Raw genomic sequence first — 22,992 nt, forward strand, 5'->3', positions numbered from 1 at the left:
AGAACAAATATGGCCCGTCAATTCACTTACCCCGGCCCGTATGCACGACTAGGGTTTTCTTACGGATATGTTGTAACTGCTAGAGCAGTCAAATTTCAAGCTCTCTCATGTACATCACACGATTCCAGCAGTAAAGAGTTTGGCGTGGCACAATTTTGAAATAGCGCATGGCTAAAACACACATCCTAGGCCGCATAGTGCACTGTTGGACTTGGCGACCCAGCAGCTGTTAGGAAGTCCTCCCACTGTCCACGCCGTGTTCGGGAAATGGACCAACACTGGCTGGGTCCACAGGTCCAACGCTAGAGCGACGCTACTTTGGGCGGGAGTGAACACGGCCCTCTACTCACCCGAGTCGAGTCAACGCCCTCGACCAGAGCTCTGGGTCGCTCGGTAACCTTCACCGTGGTCTTCAGCACACCATCCACGTACACGTGGTAGCTGTCAATGGCGCCCGGGGGTGCTTCCGGCGGATGGTTCCAGCCAATCAACACGCTCTTGTTCAGTTGACGCTCCAGCGTGAGTTGCTTGGGCGCAGGGACTAGCACCGAGAAGAAGAGTTGTTCTGCAGTTTGCATCATGTACCAAGCAGAACCAAGAGAATAATAGCAGCCGGTAAGGGGAGGGTGCCACAACACAAACTAACAACCAAGTAAACTAAACAAGAACATAAAAACGAAAACTAATCATCGACTGAACAGCAAGGTTAAGTGGGGTCGGTAAACACTGCATATGTATCTACTCTTAAAAGCCATGTGCTAATAAACTCAACAGCTATGAATTTTTTCCTTAGAGGAATAAAATGCAAACAAAATTAACTGAGATTTTATTCCAAAAATAATACCAAAGATAGATAAACTTAAGAAAATTAGTACAAAATACTAATATTGAGTTGAAACACTACAGCTACAGAAAGGCAAATGGTTTCACCAGAAACAAAAAAAAAATATTACTTTTTAAATTTGTTACATAGCAGATTCAAATTAGGCTTTCCACAGTTAACTCAGCTGCACTACACATAGCATTAGTCAGAGAGAAACATTTCATAATGTTTTGCAAAATTTATATCGTTGAGAAATATTTACCCAAAAACCTTCATAAATCAAAATTCCATTATTTAACAATTTAAACATTAAATAAACAAAAACAACAGTGACGAAAATTTTGTGCTTATAACCTTAATTTATAAAGATATTAAAGCACAAAATTTCCCATCTTAGCTAAAGACTTTTTAAATATATGAAGATACAAGGGTTTATATTTATCTTGAATTTCACCACATAATCAATGCATAAAATAAATTTATAAAACTATTACTAATTTAAAACAATCTATTTATTTAAAAAATAATAATTCCATTAAAAAATAAACAGTTTACATAAAGTCATGTTTGAATAATTTATATTAAGTCATAAAATGTATTTAAATTTAATTACTTTAAATATTTCAGCATAGATTCAAAAACTACAATGTTATTTTACTTGATTCTGAAATTTAGTTATTATTTGGTTTTGTTATACCAACAATTAAACTAATGTTGTTAATATATATTGTGTGAAAATATTTTTATTTTTTATGTTATTATTTAAGAATTTGTGAAACAGCTGTTTCGTGTTTGATTCAAAAATAGACTTAATTAATCACACCTTGATTTTTTCTGCATGGACCATGAATTTAAAAATAAATTCATTTTTTCTTACAGCTATGAAGAATAAAAAGAGTAATAGATTCTTACTAAAATATTTTTTTGCAACAAAAAGCCAACGCGACTGCCTTATTGCCTTTGTGTTTGTTATTGTGTGTTTGAGTTGTTATGAGTGTTGTGAGTGTTGTGCCTTGTGCCTCGTGCTTTCCTCCTAACAATACGAGGATCTGAATAGCATCGAAATTGGTCACTAAATCCATTCTAGCATATTCATTGAGCTCAGACCTATAGTAGGCTGATCGCCACTTCACACTGCAAAAAATTAATTAAAATTACAAAGTTTATAAATTATTTTTAAAACCAATGTTTATGTCATAATATAATTGTGTTAAATTATTAATCATTATTATTTTATAAGCCCATAAAATTAATTAATTTTCAATTTATGGTTTAAAATATGTTTTAAATATTTTTTACAAAAGTGTTAAGCAAATAATTTATATTTATTTAGCCTTGTGTACAGTTAATTTGAAAGCATTTCATTTCATAAATTACTAACGTTTATTTTATTTCTTGTTAAAAAATAACGAAAAGTTATAGTATTAAATAGTGAAGATATTTCAAGAAAAAAAATATAAACGTCACATATTGTAATGAAGATCAATTACCTAATCAAAAGGAAACTTCCATTTCAAATTTTATCCCAAATTCAGTGGGAGTGCAAAGAAAAACCAACATCACAACCTGATATTCAGAAACCTCGGTGTGTTATATGACTGACTTACACCCTCAATAAAAAAAAGCCATTAGTTTGCAAAGTAATTGTAAGAAAAAATTCATTGAATGGTTGTCGTAATTACCTGTAAGTCACTATTACTAATGTCGGGGTTTAAAAGTCTCATTAAGTAAGAATAATGGCTAAGTCACCACATTAGTGTACAGTGATAATCAAATACCTACTATTATTTCTCTGCATTGTTGAAATTTCTTTCTATAAGTTGTGTAACCATTTTGGAAGGGTAAAAAGTAGAATATTTTACCCTTTTTTTGAGAAAGCTACGAAAGAACACACAAAGTCAGTTAGAGCCATTGTTTTACTTCAATTTTAAAAAAAGAGGTCAAAGGATGAAGATGATGTTCATGAACACTATCTCCTGTTGGACTACATATTCTAAATTGATTTTTAATCATAATTTTCAACCTTACTAAACAGTTGAGACCACAATTTTCTGTGATTTCCTCACTCTATAGAGTGGTACAATTACATTCTCAAACGAGGCATGTCTGTTCAAATGACGCTTTTTTTTTCTTACAAAGATAAAAGTATTTTTCTTTATAATATTAGTTGTTGTACTAACGATAAAACAACTTGGATGAGCACTGGATTGCAATCATACCCGTAAACAATTACCTATAAATATAAAGGCTATGTTTTATTTTCCTATAATTTACATTTATTTTGTTTTCCCAAAACTTCTTTAAGGATGGAAAGAGTGCATTTTGAACAGACACTGCTCAGATCAGGAAATACTTTAACGTAGTTAATAAAGCTGAAATTCTGGAACTTTTTTGAGCTCACTTCGTTTCTGAGTTTCATTAGGAATTGTACTGTTCACTGATCTTTTGGCAGACTTCACAGTGGCCACATTCAGACCGACCAAATACTGAGATACTAAAGTCTTTCGGCATTTATACACGCTAGGCTAGAGAGCAGGTGATTTCTGTATGCAGCTATGGTTAGTAAAAGGTTTCCTTTACCCCTCCCCCTTAAAAAAAAGCTCACGTAACTCTGTACACGTGATAGAAGTGAAACGTTTTTTGGCAATTCAAACATCGAGTCGTAAGTATATTGTAAAAGGTAAAACGGCAGAGAGAGAGAGAGAGAGAGAGAGAGAGAGAGAGAAGACGATTTTATAAAAATTACACAGTAAAGGGTTATTTGGCTTTCTTCTCTTTTTTCAATTATTTAAGAATCCTAAACTTTTTTTTGTATTAAATATAAATTTTATTAAAATAAAAATAATTAAATATGAATTAACAAAATTATTACTCACCTCTAAATAACAGCTCAGAATATCAATAATTATTGATCAATAATGTTTTGTTAACAAATATTCCCTTGAAGATGCTACTTTCTTCGTTAGCTTTCAATTACAAATCATTAGCGATATTTGGGATATTGTTACTATCATCAGCTTTTTACATTCTTCGATATCATTATGGATGTATCATAATTTGGCTTCTTTCCACTTCTTTGGTGTAGCAGACTCCTTCTCGTTATCATGAGTCACCTTGGTCGTACAGGTCTTGCGATGTTTATTCAATATATATCTTCGACCAAATGGTTTATGACACTGACTGCAACTAAATGATTTTTCTAAGGACCCAAAATACATTCCGTCTTCTCTTGACCCTTGGCATTTTTTCTCAATATAAATTCCTTGCTGCAGAAATTACACCTCTGTTATTTCGATAACGTTGCAGGCATCGAACCAGAATCCATATTTGCTTCTGCGACCAATATCACATGCATACTGAGAGTTTTAAATCGAAACAAATATTAATAGGAATTTTAATAATCCATCAGAGAGTGACAATCTTCCATTTTGAAAGATGCGTGTGCAATTAGTTCTGCTTCCCGCCAAAAAGATGTCGCATCATGTAATGACTCAGAGAGTGTTCGTGCTTAAAGTGGATAAATATTTAAAATAATGATAAGTTTGCCCACTACCTGTTATTATTTTACTAACAACCCGAGTGGCTTGCCAGATATTCCGTGTCAGAGCGGAACTCTCAACTAACAGCGCAAGTGGTGTGTTTCTGCTAATATTTGAGTTCCAACTCCAAACACACGCTGGAAGAAAAAAATTATTGGCCGGCAGTCTTACCGACACTCGGGTATGTAAAAGCAAATGTCTTTAATAAAATAGTAATGTGGCTATGAAATACATTTTTTGTTAGATCGCGGTCTTGCCTAAAACACAGAAGTGCTGCACACCTGTTTATCATCAGCCCCAATATGGCATAGTACCTCAAATACATTTACACGTATGAATATTTCACCATTCAAAATATTTAACTCCATACTTGATATACTTTATACATAGGCGGCCTACTACAGGGAAAATATAACTTGACACGCCAAATATTTTTAGAGTCATATTAAAAGAGTTTTTAAACCATTATGCTTAAAATATTTATCTTCCTGTAGGTACGTAATATCAACGTGACCATATTCTTTCCACATTTCCGAACCACAACACCCAAAGATGAAATTCATGCCACTTATTGTAGTACCTCTTCCCTCGATTCTATAAAACCATACACTAAGTCGTTTTAAGACACAAATACTTCCTGTGTCAGAGGCATAATGCTTATTTATACAAAATGTGTAGCGAAAGTCTCCTCCATCAAGCTCCAACTACTAACAACACCGAAGTCAGTCATAAGCACTGCAGGCCTTTTTTTAGGGTGTGACAGGATCGTTGTATAAAAGAGGGGTTGGGGGGAGGTAGGGGACCCATGAAGTCCGAACAGCTTTATAAAGATAACAAAATATTAGGAGTTGGTAAAATAAATATGATGCGATATTTGAAAACATGAAAAAAAAAGTAATTTTGTTGGCTTTGGATGCAATAAAAAATAAGTATATCTTACTATCCGGCATCTGTTCAATGTTCTAATTATTTTGACTCTGTCAACAGCTTAAATAAAGTGGTCGTTTTCCTCATTAGAAATGCTGTTAAGATCTTTGTAATAATTTATATATATATATATATATATACGTGGATGTGTATGTTTGAGCGGTTAACTGGTCTCAATTCGATGTCAATTCAAAATCCAATTTCTTTCATACATAAGTATATATTAAATGCTAATAGTATAAAAGTTATGTAGCGTAGTATGAAACACAATTTTCCCATGAATAAAGAAATATTTTATGGAAAATACCAGCCTATAAGTTCTTTAACTATCATTTATGTAACTATTTATGAATCTGGTTATAATAATCATTAAACATGTTTTAAGGACTAATCTGGCGTAGAAAACCTTTATAATTTATGTGATGTTGAATGTACATTATAATTTGTTATATGTGGTTAGAAAACCCATTACAGTTTGCGCGATAAGTTCAGTTGCTAAATTCACTGATTTTAATGTCTTGATTTTCGCAACAAATCCGCTCCCAACTCGCATGAAAAAAAACATGTTAAAGATAATATCAAAAATATACATCAAAAAATATATGTTACGGTGAAAATTATATCTCAACGATGTCAACATATTTAGCAAATCAAAAGTGTTTGTATCCATTCTGTTTGCTTTCTCGGCTTCCGAAGCTCTTGACTGCTGAAGATATGTCTCAGATACACACGAACTTGGAAACAATCTCTTGCCGATTAAGAGTACGTTGCCAGACATAACTGTTACACACATGCTTATGCTATCTCCGTTTATGTTTGTTACATAAGGTTATGTTCCCACGGCACTCGTGTCAGCGCTAGGTCTGTCACGAGATATAAAGTTATGAACTAAGCAAAAATATAAAACAGGTTTAGTTTTATTAATAATTCTATGAACGCTGATTTCAGATACGTGTGCATATATGTAATTTTTTTTATGTTTTTTCTGTGCAAATAATGTTCTAGCTAACTGTACACACATATTTATACTATTTATGTATAGCAATACATAAATATTTGACACAAATTCATACATAATGAAAATTTATTGGCTTTCGTCATTTTGCGCCAATTTATTTACTAAAAAAATAATCTTACTGTCAATTTTTTCTAAAAAGTCTCCCAATGATTTATCTGGTATGAATGGATTGAGCTTTTGTTTAGGAATTTTAATACATTTAATATAACGCCAATTAACAAAAGTAATCATAAACCATATTTTTCATTACAACTGATGGTGACTGCGCTCATTTAACAAACTATGATTAACTTTCATCAAAGAAGTTTGGCTTCTTATGGCAGACAGTTAAAGTACAAGAAACTTATTAGAAATGGGAAGTGCTATATTGTATTTTTTTGCGGGTGAAGATATTCTCGCCAACACTTGAACACCACGCACCTTTCTTTCGCTTTGCAATGCAATACAAACGTGTTTTACATAGGGAAAAGTGATGGAGGCAATTCGGGTGAATAAACAGGTTGAAAAGACATAGCAATACCTGCAAAGGTATGGTTTGTTCGCCTGCCAGAAACAGCGAGTGTTGAAGAAACAACTGCACGGTATGTCCGTTTCTTACGAGTCTGAAGCTTCGTCTAAGATAGCGGGATCGGCACAGCGATCTGCAACATCCAACCAGACACCAGGCTCTGTGAGAGTAGTCGGTGCAGGTAGCGCGTCTGTTGCTAGAGAGTTAATACTCTGAAACATTTACTACTAGAAACTTTTGAAATACGTCATTACTACGAGAGGTGGAATCACACATGAGCTGGAAACAGAGACCACGCTGACACCGATTTACGCTAGTCACCAAGAGTTTAAAAATAGTGTTAAATACCTTTTGGGTAGCATGATCACGATCACGCACGATCTCGATGAGCATGATCACGCTGGACGATAACAATCATATGACCGCCATTTTGAAAGTTTATGAAGATATTAAAATAATCGAAATCAAATTACTATAAAGAACAGGATGAAAGGAAAATTGATTATGAAAAAGTCTCCCTCCACGGACAATTAATTTTTATGAACAGGCTTTGATAACTTCGCAAATTATAGAAAATATATCTGTGGGAAAACATTAGGGGTCATATTTTTAATATATAAATCACACATAATCGACTGCTTGTATACTGCTTTTATAGCAAAATCTGAGCCACTGATATTTAAAAGTTAAATTTATTTACAGTTTTGAATAAAATATTAATGTATTTTTATTTGGAATAACCTACGTTGCCGCGATAATGATTGTGGGAGGGAATATATATACAAGAAGTGTGAGAGATTTAAAGTTATGTCTCAGAAATATTAGGCTATTAAACCGTGTTCCGTTAATGTTAAGATTACAAGGTCGTGCGTAGCTGAGAAAGCATTTCAAATACCATAAATTATAAAGCGTACACGCTAAATGAGATATAAAATACTTTACATATGGAATAGGAAGGTAATATATATATATATATATATATATATATATATATATATATATATTCCTACTTGTAAAAGCGTATGTCAGTTAGATTGATATGGAGACAGCTATCAAGCTGACTTAATACAATATGAAAGTCATCTGGAAAATAGTAACGAGAATTTGGTGCACCCGGGGTAAACCCAATGCCTGAAGGTCACCGCGCATAGTGCAACCCGCTGTGCTACAGGTGCAAGCTAGAATTGAAGTTCCGTAGATCGTGCGGGCTACGTAATCTGTGTGATGCCCAGATGTGGCCCGAAGGACCTCGTGTTGTGACTGTCACTGTTGCAGTAATGCTGAATATTATTATGGCCTCATTGTGGTTATTCTGCTGTGGTAGGTACAGTCGTAAGGTAGAGTTTGTATTCATATTTATCTACATGATTTGCGTTGCGTTTAATTTTTCATGAAAATCTGTATTACATACAGTATCCCTACTGAAAAACTCTTAGTGTGGTTACGAAAGTGCTATACGCGAAGCAGTATCGTGACACGAGTAGCCTAATTTATTATAACTTTAATGAGAACTGGTTGAGATAAATATATTTGCAGGCAAATGTTTTTTTTTAAAAATTAATGTAATTTTGTTGTTTATTTCCCATTTAATAGGAGAAGCATCAAAATGTGGGTAGCCCAGCAGATAACAGCTATGTTTAAAATGTTGATGTGGACATATCGGGAAATTGTGCTTGATATATTTTAATATTAAGCTGCGCCAGTCATGAAGAATAATTAATTTGAAGTTTACAAACTTATAATGAAAAAAAAAATAATTAATGGACATTTATACCTTATTTTTTCACTTTAGAACGTACGGTTCAGAAACACTGTTTGAATATATCAACAGATGATTCTAAGGAATGAAATAATTTTTGTGTTATAACGCCAGTATAGTGTTTGGTAATGTTTTGAAAATAGCAAATGATTAGGGCTTTTTAAAGGTTTGGTGCACAAGGCCATATTGGACCAAAAATAAGGCTGGTGTGCAGAACTATGGCGTGCTTTGCAAGATAACTCCAGGACATGAACAAAACTTAATGAATTTTTCAAAATTCTTAGAAGTATCGCTAAAGCATACCTGTATGTCGATGAAGACACTGGTCATAAGAATAATACTGAAGAACATAGATGATTTTCTTCATGGCAGGTGCTGCGCTCTTCCATTGTGAGGTATGTTTGTGAGTAACATAAAACATATAACGTTTGGGTAAAAGGGGAAAATGATTGGTGATTGCACATAAACATAATATATCGTTATATTCTATGTTGGAATTTCAGTCAGCTAGTGGGAAAAGTACTAGAAACATAGAGTTGAAACACAAATGCTTAACTTTTTTATAACAAATACAGACCGAACCAAAACAATAGTCAGAGAGTTACAATCGTTAGAGTCTTAAGATATTTTATCATAAGTTATTGTTTTTAAATTATAAATTTATAAAGACGTTTTACAATACTGTTTACTAAACAACATTATAATATTTTTGTAGTTCTAAAAAAGTCAATCAAACTAAATAACCTTTTATAAACATGAAAAAAATATATTTTTAACATTTTTTATATTTTTCGGATATAAAACTAATTCTGAATGGTGGATAATGTGCAATAAAAAATGTTGAATAAATAAGCTGTTCATGCAAATTATTAATTGATCTTTCTAGTCTTGTTTTTGTATGGATTGGTGTTAGTGTTCAAAGATCAGTTTTGAGATAAAAGTTAATATTTACTTAAATTGATGGCTAGCTTATTCCATAAAACCTTTAAGTATGCTAACTTCCCCAGTTCCGTAGAAATATTTTAATATTTTTTTTTAATGTGATGTTTCAATTTCCTTGCCATACTATTAAAAACCAAATTTAAACTAGTTGATTATATATCAATTGATATTATAACCGTAATTTATAGTTAAAACCAAGTTCACCAAACAATAATTATGTATACAAAAATATACATGTAGTATATTTTTCGTCCGAATCTCATAACATTATTGTTTTGAATTACCGCAAAAATACAGAAATATTTCACCAGTCATACATCGATGTTGAAGTAGTTAAGATATCGGACTAGTGAAAAAAACAGCAAATATTTCATATTTGCCTTTAGCAATTGGTTTGCTGTAGTTTATAAATGAAGTGGGAAACAATTACAAACATTACAACTTGGAATATAGTACCATAACTTATTTTAAGAGAAAGCTGTATGTGGCCGATGCGCGTATTGGAAACTGTCTACCCGCCAAGATGGATGAACTGTTAAGACAACGAAGCCTTGCGTCTTGGTGAAGCGTCACACATGAATTTTCTTTCTCAGCAAGCCCTATTGACCTATGAATTTTGACGCGATGGACTTAAAATCGCAGCAGTGCCACTTGTGCAGCATGTTTTCTTGATGCCCTGTTACTACACACACGTCTTACATTCCTTCTGGCACATACTTTAGCAGCTGCCACAATCTCACACCTGCAACATATGTTGCATAACTGGAAGGAAAATAGTCTGTCAATTTATATATCACAATAATTTTCATCATTAAAAGTCATCGTATTAGACCAGGGTCCTTTAATTTTGTGTAATAAAAACCTGACAATCCTAGTTTTTTATGATGAATAGAAATAATTTAATTTATTATCAATTTTGATTCTAGAATACACTATTTTTTTAAAATAATGTGAACTCACTTTTATATTATGCCACATAATTATGGTACGACATACGGAATTATGGTATCCATATGAGCTAGATTGTCACGCATGGAAGGGGATTCGGAGTTAATTATCTTACGCTGCATTTGTACACATGAGAAATTATGGTATGTCCTCCAAATCATCCGCATCACCCTTCCCTCATCATCAAGCCCTTAAACCAGTTTCGTCGCTGCGAGCGTCAGCTGTCGACAAGCATGTTGTATGATGTCACAGCCACCAATTTGATTCCATTGTTTTCTGCCAGGCAGAGATAGTTTCGACTGCAGGTATCAGCCATCTTGGCTGATCTCACAGATAGTTCCAGGTTCTGCTGTTGTGAAGCGCTGGTGTAGCTGTTATATATTTTTATAATTTGTATAAAAAAATCTTTGTGAAATCTCGGGATCTAACCATGATTACATGTTTTTATTTTGAGAAATTTCGCAGGACTAGCTGCACAATAGGAAAGTGTGGGCTTACATAAGGTTTATATAAAAAATAATACAGTATGTCACATGGGAATTTCACAAAGTATGTTACGCCACATGGAGAGACACATAAAATATTGTATATTCGTCAGGAGATACAAAAGTATGGTATGCAATACGCCTAAATTATGGTACACTTTTAGGGAAAATCATGTTAAAGTTATGGTATGGAAATACTATGCTATAGGTATAGTAAAAATAGTGGTATGCAATTCACCTTCATCCCACTTGCAATTCACCCCGGGGGATGTACACACAATGCCCTGTAACAAATCACTCCCAGCAAAAGCTGGCAAATAGCGACAAAGTCGCAGTACGATTTCAAAAACAGCCACTAGGGGATACAGAACTAAATATTGCAGGCTATTGCTACCAAGAGACAATACTATAGGTGACAGGGAACAGAAATGGGGGATTTGAGATGTATTCCTTAAGCACCCACCAAAGAGCACTAGAGATAAAACAAGTAGTATAGCTTCGCCGGTCTGCTGCCTGGGTTCTGGGTGTGGAGGCGGTGACACTATCCGTCACCTTGGGTTCTGACGTCACGGTGGCTATCTTCGATTAACTTGACCTTGACCCTTGACCTTGACCTTCAAAACTTGCCAAAAATTACCCAAGAATCCTCAAAATTTGCCCAAAATTCGTAACATCCGCCAAAATTTGTGATCCTGGTTATTCCTGTAAATATTTTGTTGGTTTTTTTAGATGTACTCCTAGTTATTCTTGGTGAGACTTCTGCTGATATTCCCCGGGTGTTTTTGGTCATTCCTTAGAAAAAAATCCCTGAATGTAATTTTTTTATACTCAGATAAGCAATGTTATTCATTATTTAGTTTAATTAGTGAATATCTGTTAATATATCAATACATTATATTGATATCAGGTGGAATTAAAACCACAAACATCCATTACTCAGTCAAATAATGTCTTGAGACAGCTGAGAGCACTATCATGCAAGACGAACTTCCTTCTTAATGTTCTAGCGAAACCCTCTTTGTCTTGCGATTATGAATGAGCATCCCGCATCCTGCATAACAATAATAATATTTACCTCAACATGACACACAACGTCTGTTGTTGGAAAGAATAGGAACTACTTGCGACAGGATTCTTGTATGAGGTAAATAAACTCTCGCTGATGAAAAATTAAAAATTCTATGCAGGTAATTAATTAAATTTAAAACACTTAGTAAGCATCTAAAATTAGTCAAAGAAGCTAGTATTGATCATGGTTCGTTGCCTGCAGCTTAATCGAAAGGACACCGCTGTGGATACTGCGGCAAGACATTTGTCCCGAGAAGGAATGCTAAACGTCACGATAAGAATGATTAGGTTAAAAACCCGCTACGCAAAATGTTAAGCTGTGATCGGTGTAACAGGTTGTGTATACGAATTGATAGCTTAAAAAGACAAGGCAGAACTTGTAAAGCTAAGTCCATTTACGAGATAGAGGAGATCGATAAAGCCTTTACACAAAGAAAGAGTGTGCTGTATGATATAAATAATTGTCCTTGTTTCGAATGTGAATATGTTCATAGCTCTCCTGATCTTGACAAAGTACTTAAATGAAGGATGCTGAAGGTTTGAATAAGACTGAAACCAATGGAAGTATCATCACCGTGAAAAGTGAGAATAAAATTAAGTCCATCTAAAGTAGATCATTAATACCTACTTTGGGAAAATTATGGACACTTAAAAAGAAAGCTTTTAGTATATAAAGAAGCATCGACGTCAACGATTTCGAATTCTTACAGTAATCCAGCTGAAGACACTGGTTTCTACGATGATGATGACACTGACTCTGAAGCTGCTGGCAAGACCAAATACTGAGATCAGCACCTAATGCTGAGAATATCGAAGTCTGTTTTTAAACCAAAACGATGGAAACATCGCGATAATATAAATTATTCTGATAAAGCTTGTGATGATCACTGGGTCGATGACAAAAATTATCTTGAGCATGGTGTTAAAATGGAATACTCCATAGATTTTAATAATATTTATTAAAAACATGCAAAGAAGATGATAGAAGCAGAAGAGATTAATAATGCATCATGGGAAGATCCTAACATATTGTATCGACAGGTTAAGACTTCTACATGCTTCGCTGTTGCTGAAACATCAAATAAGTAGCCTTCATACTCAAAGAACTAAGGGAAGCTGGCTATATACATTAATAACTTGTATTACTTGCATGTGTATACAATTGAAAAATAAATTATAAGGTGCATTTTTAAATGTGATTGTTTTATTTCTCAAAATATGATTTCTAAGACTGATTTCTTGTGACTGCGTGTTCAATGAGTACATTGTGAGTTCATTGCATGTTTGGTGTGTGCATTGCATGTTTGCTGTGTGTTCGGTGTGAGTATTGCATGTGCATTGCATTTTCATTGTGTGTACTTTGTGTCCATTGCATGTCCAGTGTGTTTATTGTGTGTGTATTACATGTCCATTGTGTGGCCAATACGTATACAGTGTGTGTCCTGTGTGTTCATGGCATGTCATGTGTGTGTGCTGTGTGTCCATTGCATGTCCTGTGTGTTCAGTGCAAGTCCAGTTTGTGTACTGTGTGTCCATTGCTTGTTTTATGTGTGAACTGTGTCTTCATTGCATGTACAGTGCATTAACTGTATGTCCATTGCGTGTCCTGTGTGTGTGTATTGTGTGTCCATTGTGTGTATAGTGGTTTTTTTTGTAGAATGTGTGTCATTTCGTTAAATGTGCTTTTATTTAAATTTGTAGTAGCTCTAAATATTTACTTGTTCAACACCTCTTGGCCTTGATAAAACATGTTACAGAGATTTTTGGCCCTTTAGTAAGTGCAATTATCTTCCGTTCGTCTAATTGCATTAAATTTATTTTATCAATAGTTTAGGTCTGACAGTTAAGAGACATTGTCATGACTGCATGAAATTTGTTATATTTGTTATCGACGAAGAAGCCCTTGTGGTCCGAAGACACTTGATCTATACATATAGCATTGTATATGAACTGATTGGATGGCATTCCATGCATAGAAAAATTATACTTCTATGGAAGTGTGACACTAAGGCTCCTCGTATTGAACTGGTTAAGAGACAAGGTTTTGCTGTGTAAACTTAAAAAAAAATTAGCCTTTAATAAAAGTAATCTGTCCAGAGGTGAAATCTGTTTGCATCACTATAATTTTGCTATGTACAGATATTTGGTAACATGTACATGTGGGTCATATATCAAGTTGCTTAGAGTAAGTAATATATCTCGCTTAAGGCATTAGGACCTATTTGAGGGTAAGACAAGAAGGGAGAAATATTTTTAGGTTTTTTCTCATGTTCTTTTGTTTAATTTAATCACATTTGTGAATTTTGTCCATTGTAATAAACAAGTTATTTAATAAACTACATAATACTAAGTTTTTAATAAGAAAAATGAGCATTTACATTTTTAGTAGAGATTCTGTTAAAAGCCATTAGTAATCTCGAATTACGAAATTGCTGGCCAGCTTACATTATTTATTTAAAATTAAATAAAATATAAAATAGACAAACTGACATTAACCAAATTTTAGTTGCTTATTTAAGTGATTAACTTTACAATTATTTTTGAAATAATAAATTAATTTGGTTAAAACCAGGTTATCATAGTCCAATGGAAGATCTTGACTGTCCTATCTAGTTTCAACTATGTCCAGAAATTTCGGATGTATTGTAGACAGTTGCACGGACTACTACATTTTAAATTTCGGTGCGACTTAGCTACTCCCTGCCAGTTGATTGTGGGGATCAGCTGCTGATGTCTTCCATCAGCGACATCGAGGAAACGGGTGAAGTGATGAACAGGCCATCTGGCGAGGTGAACGGGGCTGGAGACAGAAGTTTGATTTTGGGCCAGGAACCGGGACCCACACAGTTGTGGGTAGAGAAACAAAATCAGCGCATCTGGCCAAAATTTGAGCAAAACGCCGTACAAAACAATATAATAAAAGACTAACTCACTACATGATGCTCAGAAGTCGTACATTAAAAAAATTTGAGGAATGAATCTCTTTGGTCGGAACTACATCTTTCAGACAAAAGTCTTGAAGCACTGCGGGCTAAAGAAAATGGCTACCCTGGAGCCTTGGTAGTGAAATGGCCACTCGCAGCTTAAGAACTGCCCATGAGTTGACGGTGACTTCCTAACATGAATCACCTTCACAAGAGAACCAGGTGGCGGTGGGTGTGGAGGGAGGATCCGCCAAGGGGGGCCAGGAGTTGGTGCTCCATGTCAGAAGTCTTGGAACTAAAGTCCCTAAGTATTGGATACTGAGCCGCTGGTAGATGTCATCCAGGAATCAGGAGTAAACACAGGGCGGGCGACTGTAATTCCGACTCGCCCACTAGATGTCGGCCAGAGGCAGCGCGACAAGCGCGGGCAGGAATTTTGGACATCCCAATAGGCAGTGGGGGTGGAATCCCAGAGTAGCTTGGTTAAGCGGCCACGGTCGTGGCTGGACCGGAGATGCTGCATGCATGCTATCGCATCCGTAAGTGAGTGCAGGCAGGGGAAATGTTACCTACTGCTAACCCAGCATGGGACAGCATAGTATGTCCGGATGCTCAGCGCTGAAGCACTAGCCGGGTACTACCAACTGGGTAAAGTTTAAATTTGGAGGGCCCCCATAAGAAGCGGTAAAAAATAATATCTGAGCCACTTAATGCTCGTCAAACAATAGAATAAATAAAAAGGGTAAATCTGTGCCGAGAAGTCGCTGATGTGCAACACGGTAGGCAGATCGACTATATATTTAATTCGTTGGCCGGGTAGAGTCGTTTTTCGTAGAACGAATGGTTGATAAACTACACGAAATATAATCGGAAACACATTTTAATTTTTTTTAATCTTTAGTTACTCTTTCCACTGACCGAGAATAGAACCAAGGACGGGAATCGATAGACTAAATCATTATTTTAATTATGTTTTTATAAAATTTTGGAAATTTTCATGAATTTTTAGCTTAATAAATACAGATTTCAGAGATGGCACGCAAATTTCAAGATAGCGGGTGCCACCATAATAAATGATTACTGCAACTAACATGCCGGTAGAACACTCTAGCAGACTAAAACAATATGTCGAATCCAAGATGGCAGCCTCCAGCAGACGAAAATAAAATGGCGGACGTGCCGTCATACTAGCTGGCAATATATATAGCTTGGTATTAGTGGTGGAAGGTCAGTCTGCCGGTGGCTTCCTTAGAGGAAGGATACGTTGCCATTATTTTGCCCTCACCGGGTTTGAACGGAGGACTCTATAACGTAATAGATTTTTTCAAAATTAAATTTTATTTATTAAATTTTTTATTGAATTAAATTTTTTAGTATTTGTTTTATTATTTTGTAATTTCAAGATGTCAGACGGTTTTCATAATGGTGGAAGGTTTTTTAAATTTAATTAATTAATTTTTTTAATTTTAAAAATGTTCCGGAATTTCTAGCATAAAAAATACAGATTTACAAAATAACAGCCATAACGAAAATTCAACGAGGCTGTCATTGTTTAAAATGGCCGCCATTACATCTTAATTGTCCAGGTCTAGGCGGCTTAGAGCGGCTTAATCATGGGGAATTTGAGCTATTTGAGGATATTTTGTTTTTTCTAAGGCAAATATTGTTTTGAGCTCTTTCGAATTCCATATTTTTTTAATTTATGTGGGTATTTTCCTTAGAAATAGGGAAATTTTTATTTTTCTCTTTTTTGAGAGTTTTTGGCGGAATATTTTTCCCTAAAAATTGGAATTTTTAGAGGATATTGGCGAATTGTTTTTGCAAATTTTGAGGAATTTAGAGTATTTTTTTGGCAATTTTTGGCAAATTTTGAAGGTCACGGTTAAGCTTAATATCATCCAAGATGGCTGCCGTGACATCAGAAGCCAAGATGGCGAACAGTGTCTCCCCCTCCACACCCAGAACCCAGGCGCCGGACCGGCCAAACTATACTACCAAAACACTATGTAAAAACTCACTAAAATACTTGATAGCTCCAAACTACAGCCAACTGGGCATCGAGACATGATAAACAAAGTGAAAACACAATACCTCAAAAATGAATAGATCCACACACTCGTTATAAAACCGACTTTAATATATCAGTAAACAATAATCTGGCATCATTGGGGGGCTAATTATCCTGCACAACTTTAACGCAATAACAAAAGCATTCACCTCGAGCAATACAAAGACTGAACTCACAATCGCGTCTTCATGCGTGGGAAACTAAGATAGAAGTCCGGCAGATGTCTGGTGCATGGTTAAGCAGAAGGTATGATGTGTCCCCCAGACAGAGTGAAGGCTGCACACAGACAGCAGACACCGTAGGACGAGAAGAAGGACTAGGCAGGCAACAAGGCTATACACAAAGCACTCATAAATAGAAAAAATTAAAAACGTATTACATATGTTGAAAAGTGAGAAAAATGTAGGTATGCATACACAAACACACAAAAAGAGAGGTAAAGACAGAAATAAATAGAGAGAAATAGTGAGAAAGTAAGAGAGAAAGAGAGAAAACGTTATTAAGAGAGAGACTAAGAGAGAAGGAAATTTACAATTAAAAAGCAAAATGAAAAATAAAAACACTATAGAAGAGAATATAATCCAAAAAACACTCACTCAAAAATGACTAACTCCCAAAATATTACAAAATAATAAAAATACATTTTTGTTAATCCACGGAAAAAGAAATAATTAATACAAAAACCATACCCACAGTAACCCTTTTAATTTATCCATTCACTTAAGTGGACAATCGATATCCCAATGATACATGAAGTGTATCAATTCCTGAATGTGTAAGTCGTTTTGCACATTTTAGTCAATTTAATACTATGTAACTATAAAAAAATTAGATTGAAATTAATTCAATAAATTGCAAAAGAATAATCGTACATGCATTATAATAATCACAGCTTCACAATAAAAATATTTAAGATAAAATAAAAAATAAGTAAAATCATATCTTAGGAATTAGCTATGTGTGAATGAAAGGGATTTAAAACATGCCATTGTAAAATCCCCTATCTGAAAACATGGAAAATAAAAAAGTCTCACACAAGAGATAATTTTAATAATAATTGAAATAATAACACATTTAATAATAACAATAATTATGTTAATAATATGCAATAGCAAAGTACGTGACATTTCCACACATACCAATCACAAACCCAAGATAATAGAAAGCGGTAACACAATTACTCTAGACTAGCCAATCACAGAACGTAAAAAAAAAAAAAAAAAAATCTGTAACCACAACGCATACGAGAATTCCCTTTAATAGCTTAATGGAAATATTGGCAGTAAATAAAACTTTATACAAATTAATTGGGCTAGCCTTACGAACCCGTCCTCCCACATTTGGTGTCAGAAGTGGGATAAAAAGTGAATCAAAAAATAATATCTAACAACATCGTAAAAATATTACCTATAATTTAGATTTTCGAGATTGAAATTAGCTTTAAGAACTGTAGCTAGTTTTTAGTGCGGTTGTAGGAAGGTGTTAGTTCTGAGTATAAGTTAAGGTTAGCTCGTAGGTGAAATCATAGTGTAGTAATAGAACAGCAGTAATAGTGACAATAGTGTATGTGGACAAGGAAGATGGCTGCCGACAAACTTAAAAAAACATAATGGCTCTCTTGGTAGAAATGAAGAGTAGCTAAGAGAAGATGAAGAATGAAATGAAGAGTGGCCAAGAAGAAATGAAGAACGAAGTGAAGAACTTCCAAGAAGTGATTAAGAATGACCAATAGGAGATGAAGAATAAAATTACCCCCAAATCAAGACTTGGTCACTCGCACCTTTGAATATATATACTGTATAGAAGTCGCGAGTGGATAGGATTTACTCTACGTTTTTCAAAAGCGTATGATGAGCAGCTTGGGAACTTCACCACTGCAGTGTGCTGCCGTAACGCCCTGTATCGTCTTAGTTGTTATTTACACGTTAGAGCGCAGCACTGTCGCCCGCTGTTATTCCCCGCACCCCTCACCTATCATTCACTGCAGATCAAGGTCGTTCAACAGGAGGGGGAAGGGGTGTTTGAAGAGTTCGACACTTGTCCGCTAGGGACCACCACAAGTCGATTCCCCAGAGATGGTGGCGATTGCGGCGGTGAATTAACCAACTACCTCAAAACCGTATTAGAAATTTTAACCTGGGCTGGCGACTTCTATACAGTATATATATTCAAAGCTCGCACAGAAGGATAAATTCCATAAATGAACAGTATCTCACAATCAAAACATACATCTTACAAGAAGTGGGAAAATTTGCCACAAAATGGGCTTTAAAACACTATAGGCAGGTAGAGAAGAAATTCGGTGCGCTACCAAAACCAAGTAGAAAACAACAGAAAAAAACAATAATAGTAAACCCATCATACGCTAACTAAATATGGACACTTCCTTGAGAAAAACCAACCATAAGGCCTTGCAACATAGCCTGGAACGAAAAAGAATGCACCCAAAAATTAAAAATGCAAAATTCAAGAAAAACGGTGAGAGAGAGAGAGAGAGAGAGAGAGAGATCTGAAAAACGAATGCAGTTACAGGAAAAATGGAGAGATGGAACGATGGAAATCTATTTGAAAAATAAAACAAAATAATAATTATATTACTTTCCAACTCTAGTAATGCCTTAATGACCATAAATAGGAATTCGCAATTTAGACTGTCTCAAAAAATCTTTGAAAAATATTGTTACGATCGCGCTTGGCTGCAGTGCTTGGCATCGCCGTGCTCGTTCGGCCTGTCTGCGCCCCCTTCCACCCGCATCTTCTCCCTGGTATCTCATTTCATACTGTCTCGCAACATCCTGACCGTCGCAGCGCGCACCTGCCTCAGATCGAGTTACTTAAAAGAGGCCGCACTGCGGAATAAAAGGACTTAGACATGTTTATCGGCGCGTTTTGTGGGAACCCGATGCTTGTTGAGTTTATCGGCGTTCTTTGAGCAGCCGCCGCGTCCTTCGAGGACTCACGACGCGTTTCTGGACATTTCGACGGCGAAGGTCGCGCGATATCTCGGAGACATGCCCGATTGTTCTGGACGGGAACCCAAGGGTTATATAAGGAGGTTGGGCCGACCTTCGAGAGGAGTTCAGTGGGGAAGTTCTCCCGCGGCGGAGTTTCCGGGCGATAGTGCCGCGGGTGCGGCAGAGTGGCGAAGTCCTTGGACGAAGGTCCAGGGCAGGGAGTGAGTGAGTACAGTGGAGTCAGGAGGTTCCGGGCGATAGAGTCGCGGGCGCGGCGGAGTCCCGAGTGAAGTTGCGAGTGAGTCGTCGTGTGGGATCTCGGCGAAGGGTGTGACGGCGGCGGCGGAGTGCGGCGACGGAGTCCCGCGGCGGAGACCCACGAGGGGTGCTGCGGCGAGAGTTGCGCCGGAAGTGCGGTCCAGCGAGGTGTGTGAAACGAGTGACTGGGGAATTGACCTTTTTTACGTGTAATTAATTATCTGCCAATTTAGAAGATTATTTGTAAGTGACAAGTAGTGGTAATAAATAAAACTGTGTGTGTGATAAAAATCTTTAATTGGGCTATCCTTTACGAACCCGCAGGTAAATCGTAACAATATATTAGAATAGTATCGTAATATACACCAGCTCCTAAATAAAAGAACAACAACCTTTACAAGGAACCATAAATACTGCAACATTCTAAATGCCGGGAGAACCAAAATAGTCACAAGTAATAATACTCTGTTTCACTAGAAAAAAGTTAAAACACAAATATAAAACATTTAAATCTCAACTACCCACAGTAGTATGTAAATGTATGTCCGGCTACAGGGTTCAGGGTGTGGAGGCGGTGGGTGCCGGGTGTGATGCGTGATGCACTGCCGTCATTCTTGATGACATTGACCTTTGACCTTGACCTTAAAAAATTTAAAAAAATTACTGAAATTTTACCAATATTTCTGGGGGTTCTTTTTAGAAAAAAATCCACCAAAAATCTTTAAAAAAAAATAGAAAATAAAAAAATTAAATTTTCGAGCGAAAAAACCTACAAAAAATTCAAAATTAGGAATTCGATAAACCTTAAAAGCCTTTTGCCTTAGAAAAAACAAAATGTCCTAAAAGTGGCTTAAGACTCCTAAAAGCAAGCTGCCATAAGCCGCCAGGTCATGACCTTAAAAATTAGGATGTCATGGCCGCCATTTTGAATTACAATATTGTAATTTTCGGTACGGCCGCCATCTTGAAAGTACGTTTTTTATGCTAGCCACTCGGGAAAATTTTTTAACTTAGTAAAAAATTATTTATAACATTTTAATAACAAAACATTCCACCATCTTGTATTATGATGTCACGTCCGCCATATTAAAATTTCGTAATTATTTAGTAGAAATTCTGAAAAAATTTAATTTAATAAAAAAATTAATTAATTAAATTTTAATTAAAAACACACATACATCATTGAGTCCTTGCTTCGAACTCAGTGAAAACAAAGAAAAATGGCGATAGATCATTCCTCCATGAAAGCCACCGGCAGACAGACCTCCCATCACAAATGCTGAGGTATATTTATATAGCCAGCTTGTATGACGTCATGTCCACCATCTTTTTACGTCTGCTGGAGGCAGTGATCTTAGATCTGGCATATTTTTATTTTTATTTTCTAGAGGGTGATACCGCCATGTTAGTTTAACTTTTACCTGCTAGAGTGAAGTAATTATTTATTGCCAGGGAATGCGCAGTCTTATCGGCCATATTGGCCGCCATCTTGGAAATATTTATTTATTAAGCTAAAAATTCGGGAGAAATGTCAAAATTTATAAAAAAAACTTATTATGATTGTACCGATCAAAATATGGCTTCGGTTTGATCCCTGGACGATGAAAAAAAGGTAATTTTAGGTAAAAAAAAAAATATTTAATCAATAAAATATGGAGAAAAATCCTAACAGCAGATTAGGTTCCTAAGTCTACCAGCCTCCAGTGCCGATGATTGCATATTGGCTGGTATAGTGGAAATTCATAATAATTAAACTAGAAATTCGGAGAAAATTCTAAAAGTCCTCACAAAATTGACTGTTAATGTAAGATTGACTCGATAGATTTTCGTCCTTGGTTTGATTCTCGGGCAGCGATAAGAGTAACTAAAGCTTGAAATAAAATGGTTTCCTATTACATTTCACGCAGTTTATTAATCATTCTCTCAACGAAAAAGACTCTATACAAGATACCGGTCCAACAAAATAAAAATCATGTACCTGTGCCTACCATTGAAGTCTAATTTTTCGATACTTGGAATATTTTCCAACCAAGTCTTGTATAACGTATAGGCCAAGGGTCTTTCGACCACGAGGCCAGGTCATGTACAATGTCAGGCTATAGACTAGATGTATCCGAACCATGAGGCCAATCGATCTAACTACAGACATAATGATACAGAATCAACAGCACGATACGATCGGTTGCAAGATGCGGTAGGATACAATGCCTCCAAATGTCTTTGGCTCCAAAAGTCATTGGCTCCAACAGTCTTGGCTCCAAGTCTTTGACTCTAAAAGTCTTTGGCTCCAAAAGTCTTTGGCTCCAAATTTCAATGCTCCAATTGCTCCATCATCTCCAAGTGCTCCAAATCTTCAAGTGCTCTAATACTCCAATTGACCAACAGCTCCAATTGCTCCAATGCTCCAACTTATCCAAGAGCTGCAATGCTCCAATTGCTTCAATTGGCCAACAGCTCCAAATGTTCCAATCTCTCCAACAATTCCAACTGCTCAAACTGCTTCAAGTGCTGTAATTGCTCTAAGTGCTTTCGTCTGCTGGAGATCACCATCTACAATGACATAGTGTTTGTCATATATATTTCTGCTGTTTGTTCCTGGAGTGTGTCAGCATAGCTCTGTCTCATGCATGTAAAGTCGATGTTTCATTATGTACCTACCAGTGCTGTTATTATGCTTATAGTTATTTTTTATTTTTTTTTTACAAAATACATTGGAAGTGAAGTGATTCGAACCACGACAGTAGTATAGGAATGACGGTCCTGAAACTGGC

At 35.7% G+C, this 22,992-nt stretch overlaps 1 protein-coding gene across 1 annotated transcript in view; it reads right to left on the minus strand.

The window, feature by feature from the left end:
- LOC134528958 (uncharacterized) overlaps window positions 1–22,992 on the minus strand; it is a 267,148-nt gene that overhangs the window by 75,963 nt on the left and 168,193 nt on the right. The window contains exon 16 of the mRNA XM_063362626.1: window positions 351–565. Coding sequence (XP_063218696.1) covers window positions 351–565 — 215 coding nt within the window. The remainder of the gene's footprint in view (window positions 1–350; window positions 566–22,992) is intronic.

This window comes from Bacillus rossius, chromosome 2 (genome assembly GCF_032445375.1).
Source record: "Bacillus rossius redtenbacheri isolate Brsri chromosome 2, Brsri_v3, whole genome shotgun sequence".
Classification (NCBI taxonomy): domain Eukaryota; kingdom Metazoa; phylum Arthropoda; class Insecta; order Phasmatodea; family Bacillidae; genus Bacillus; species Bacillus rossius.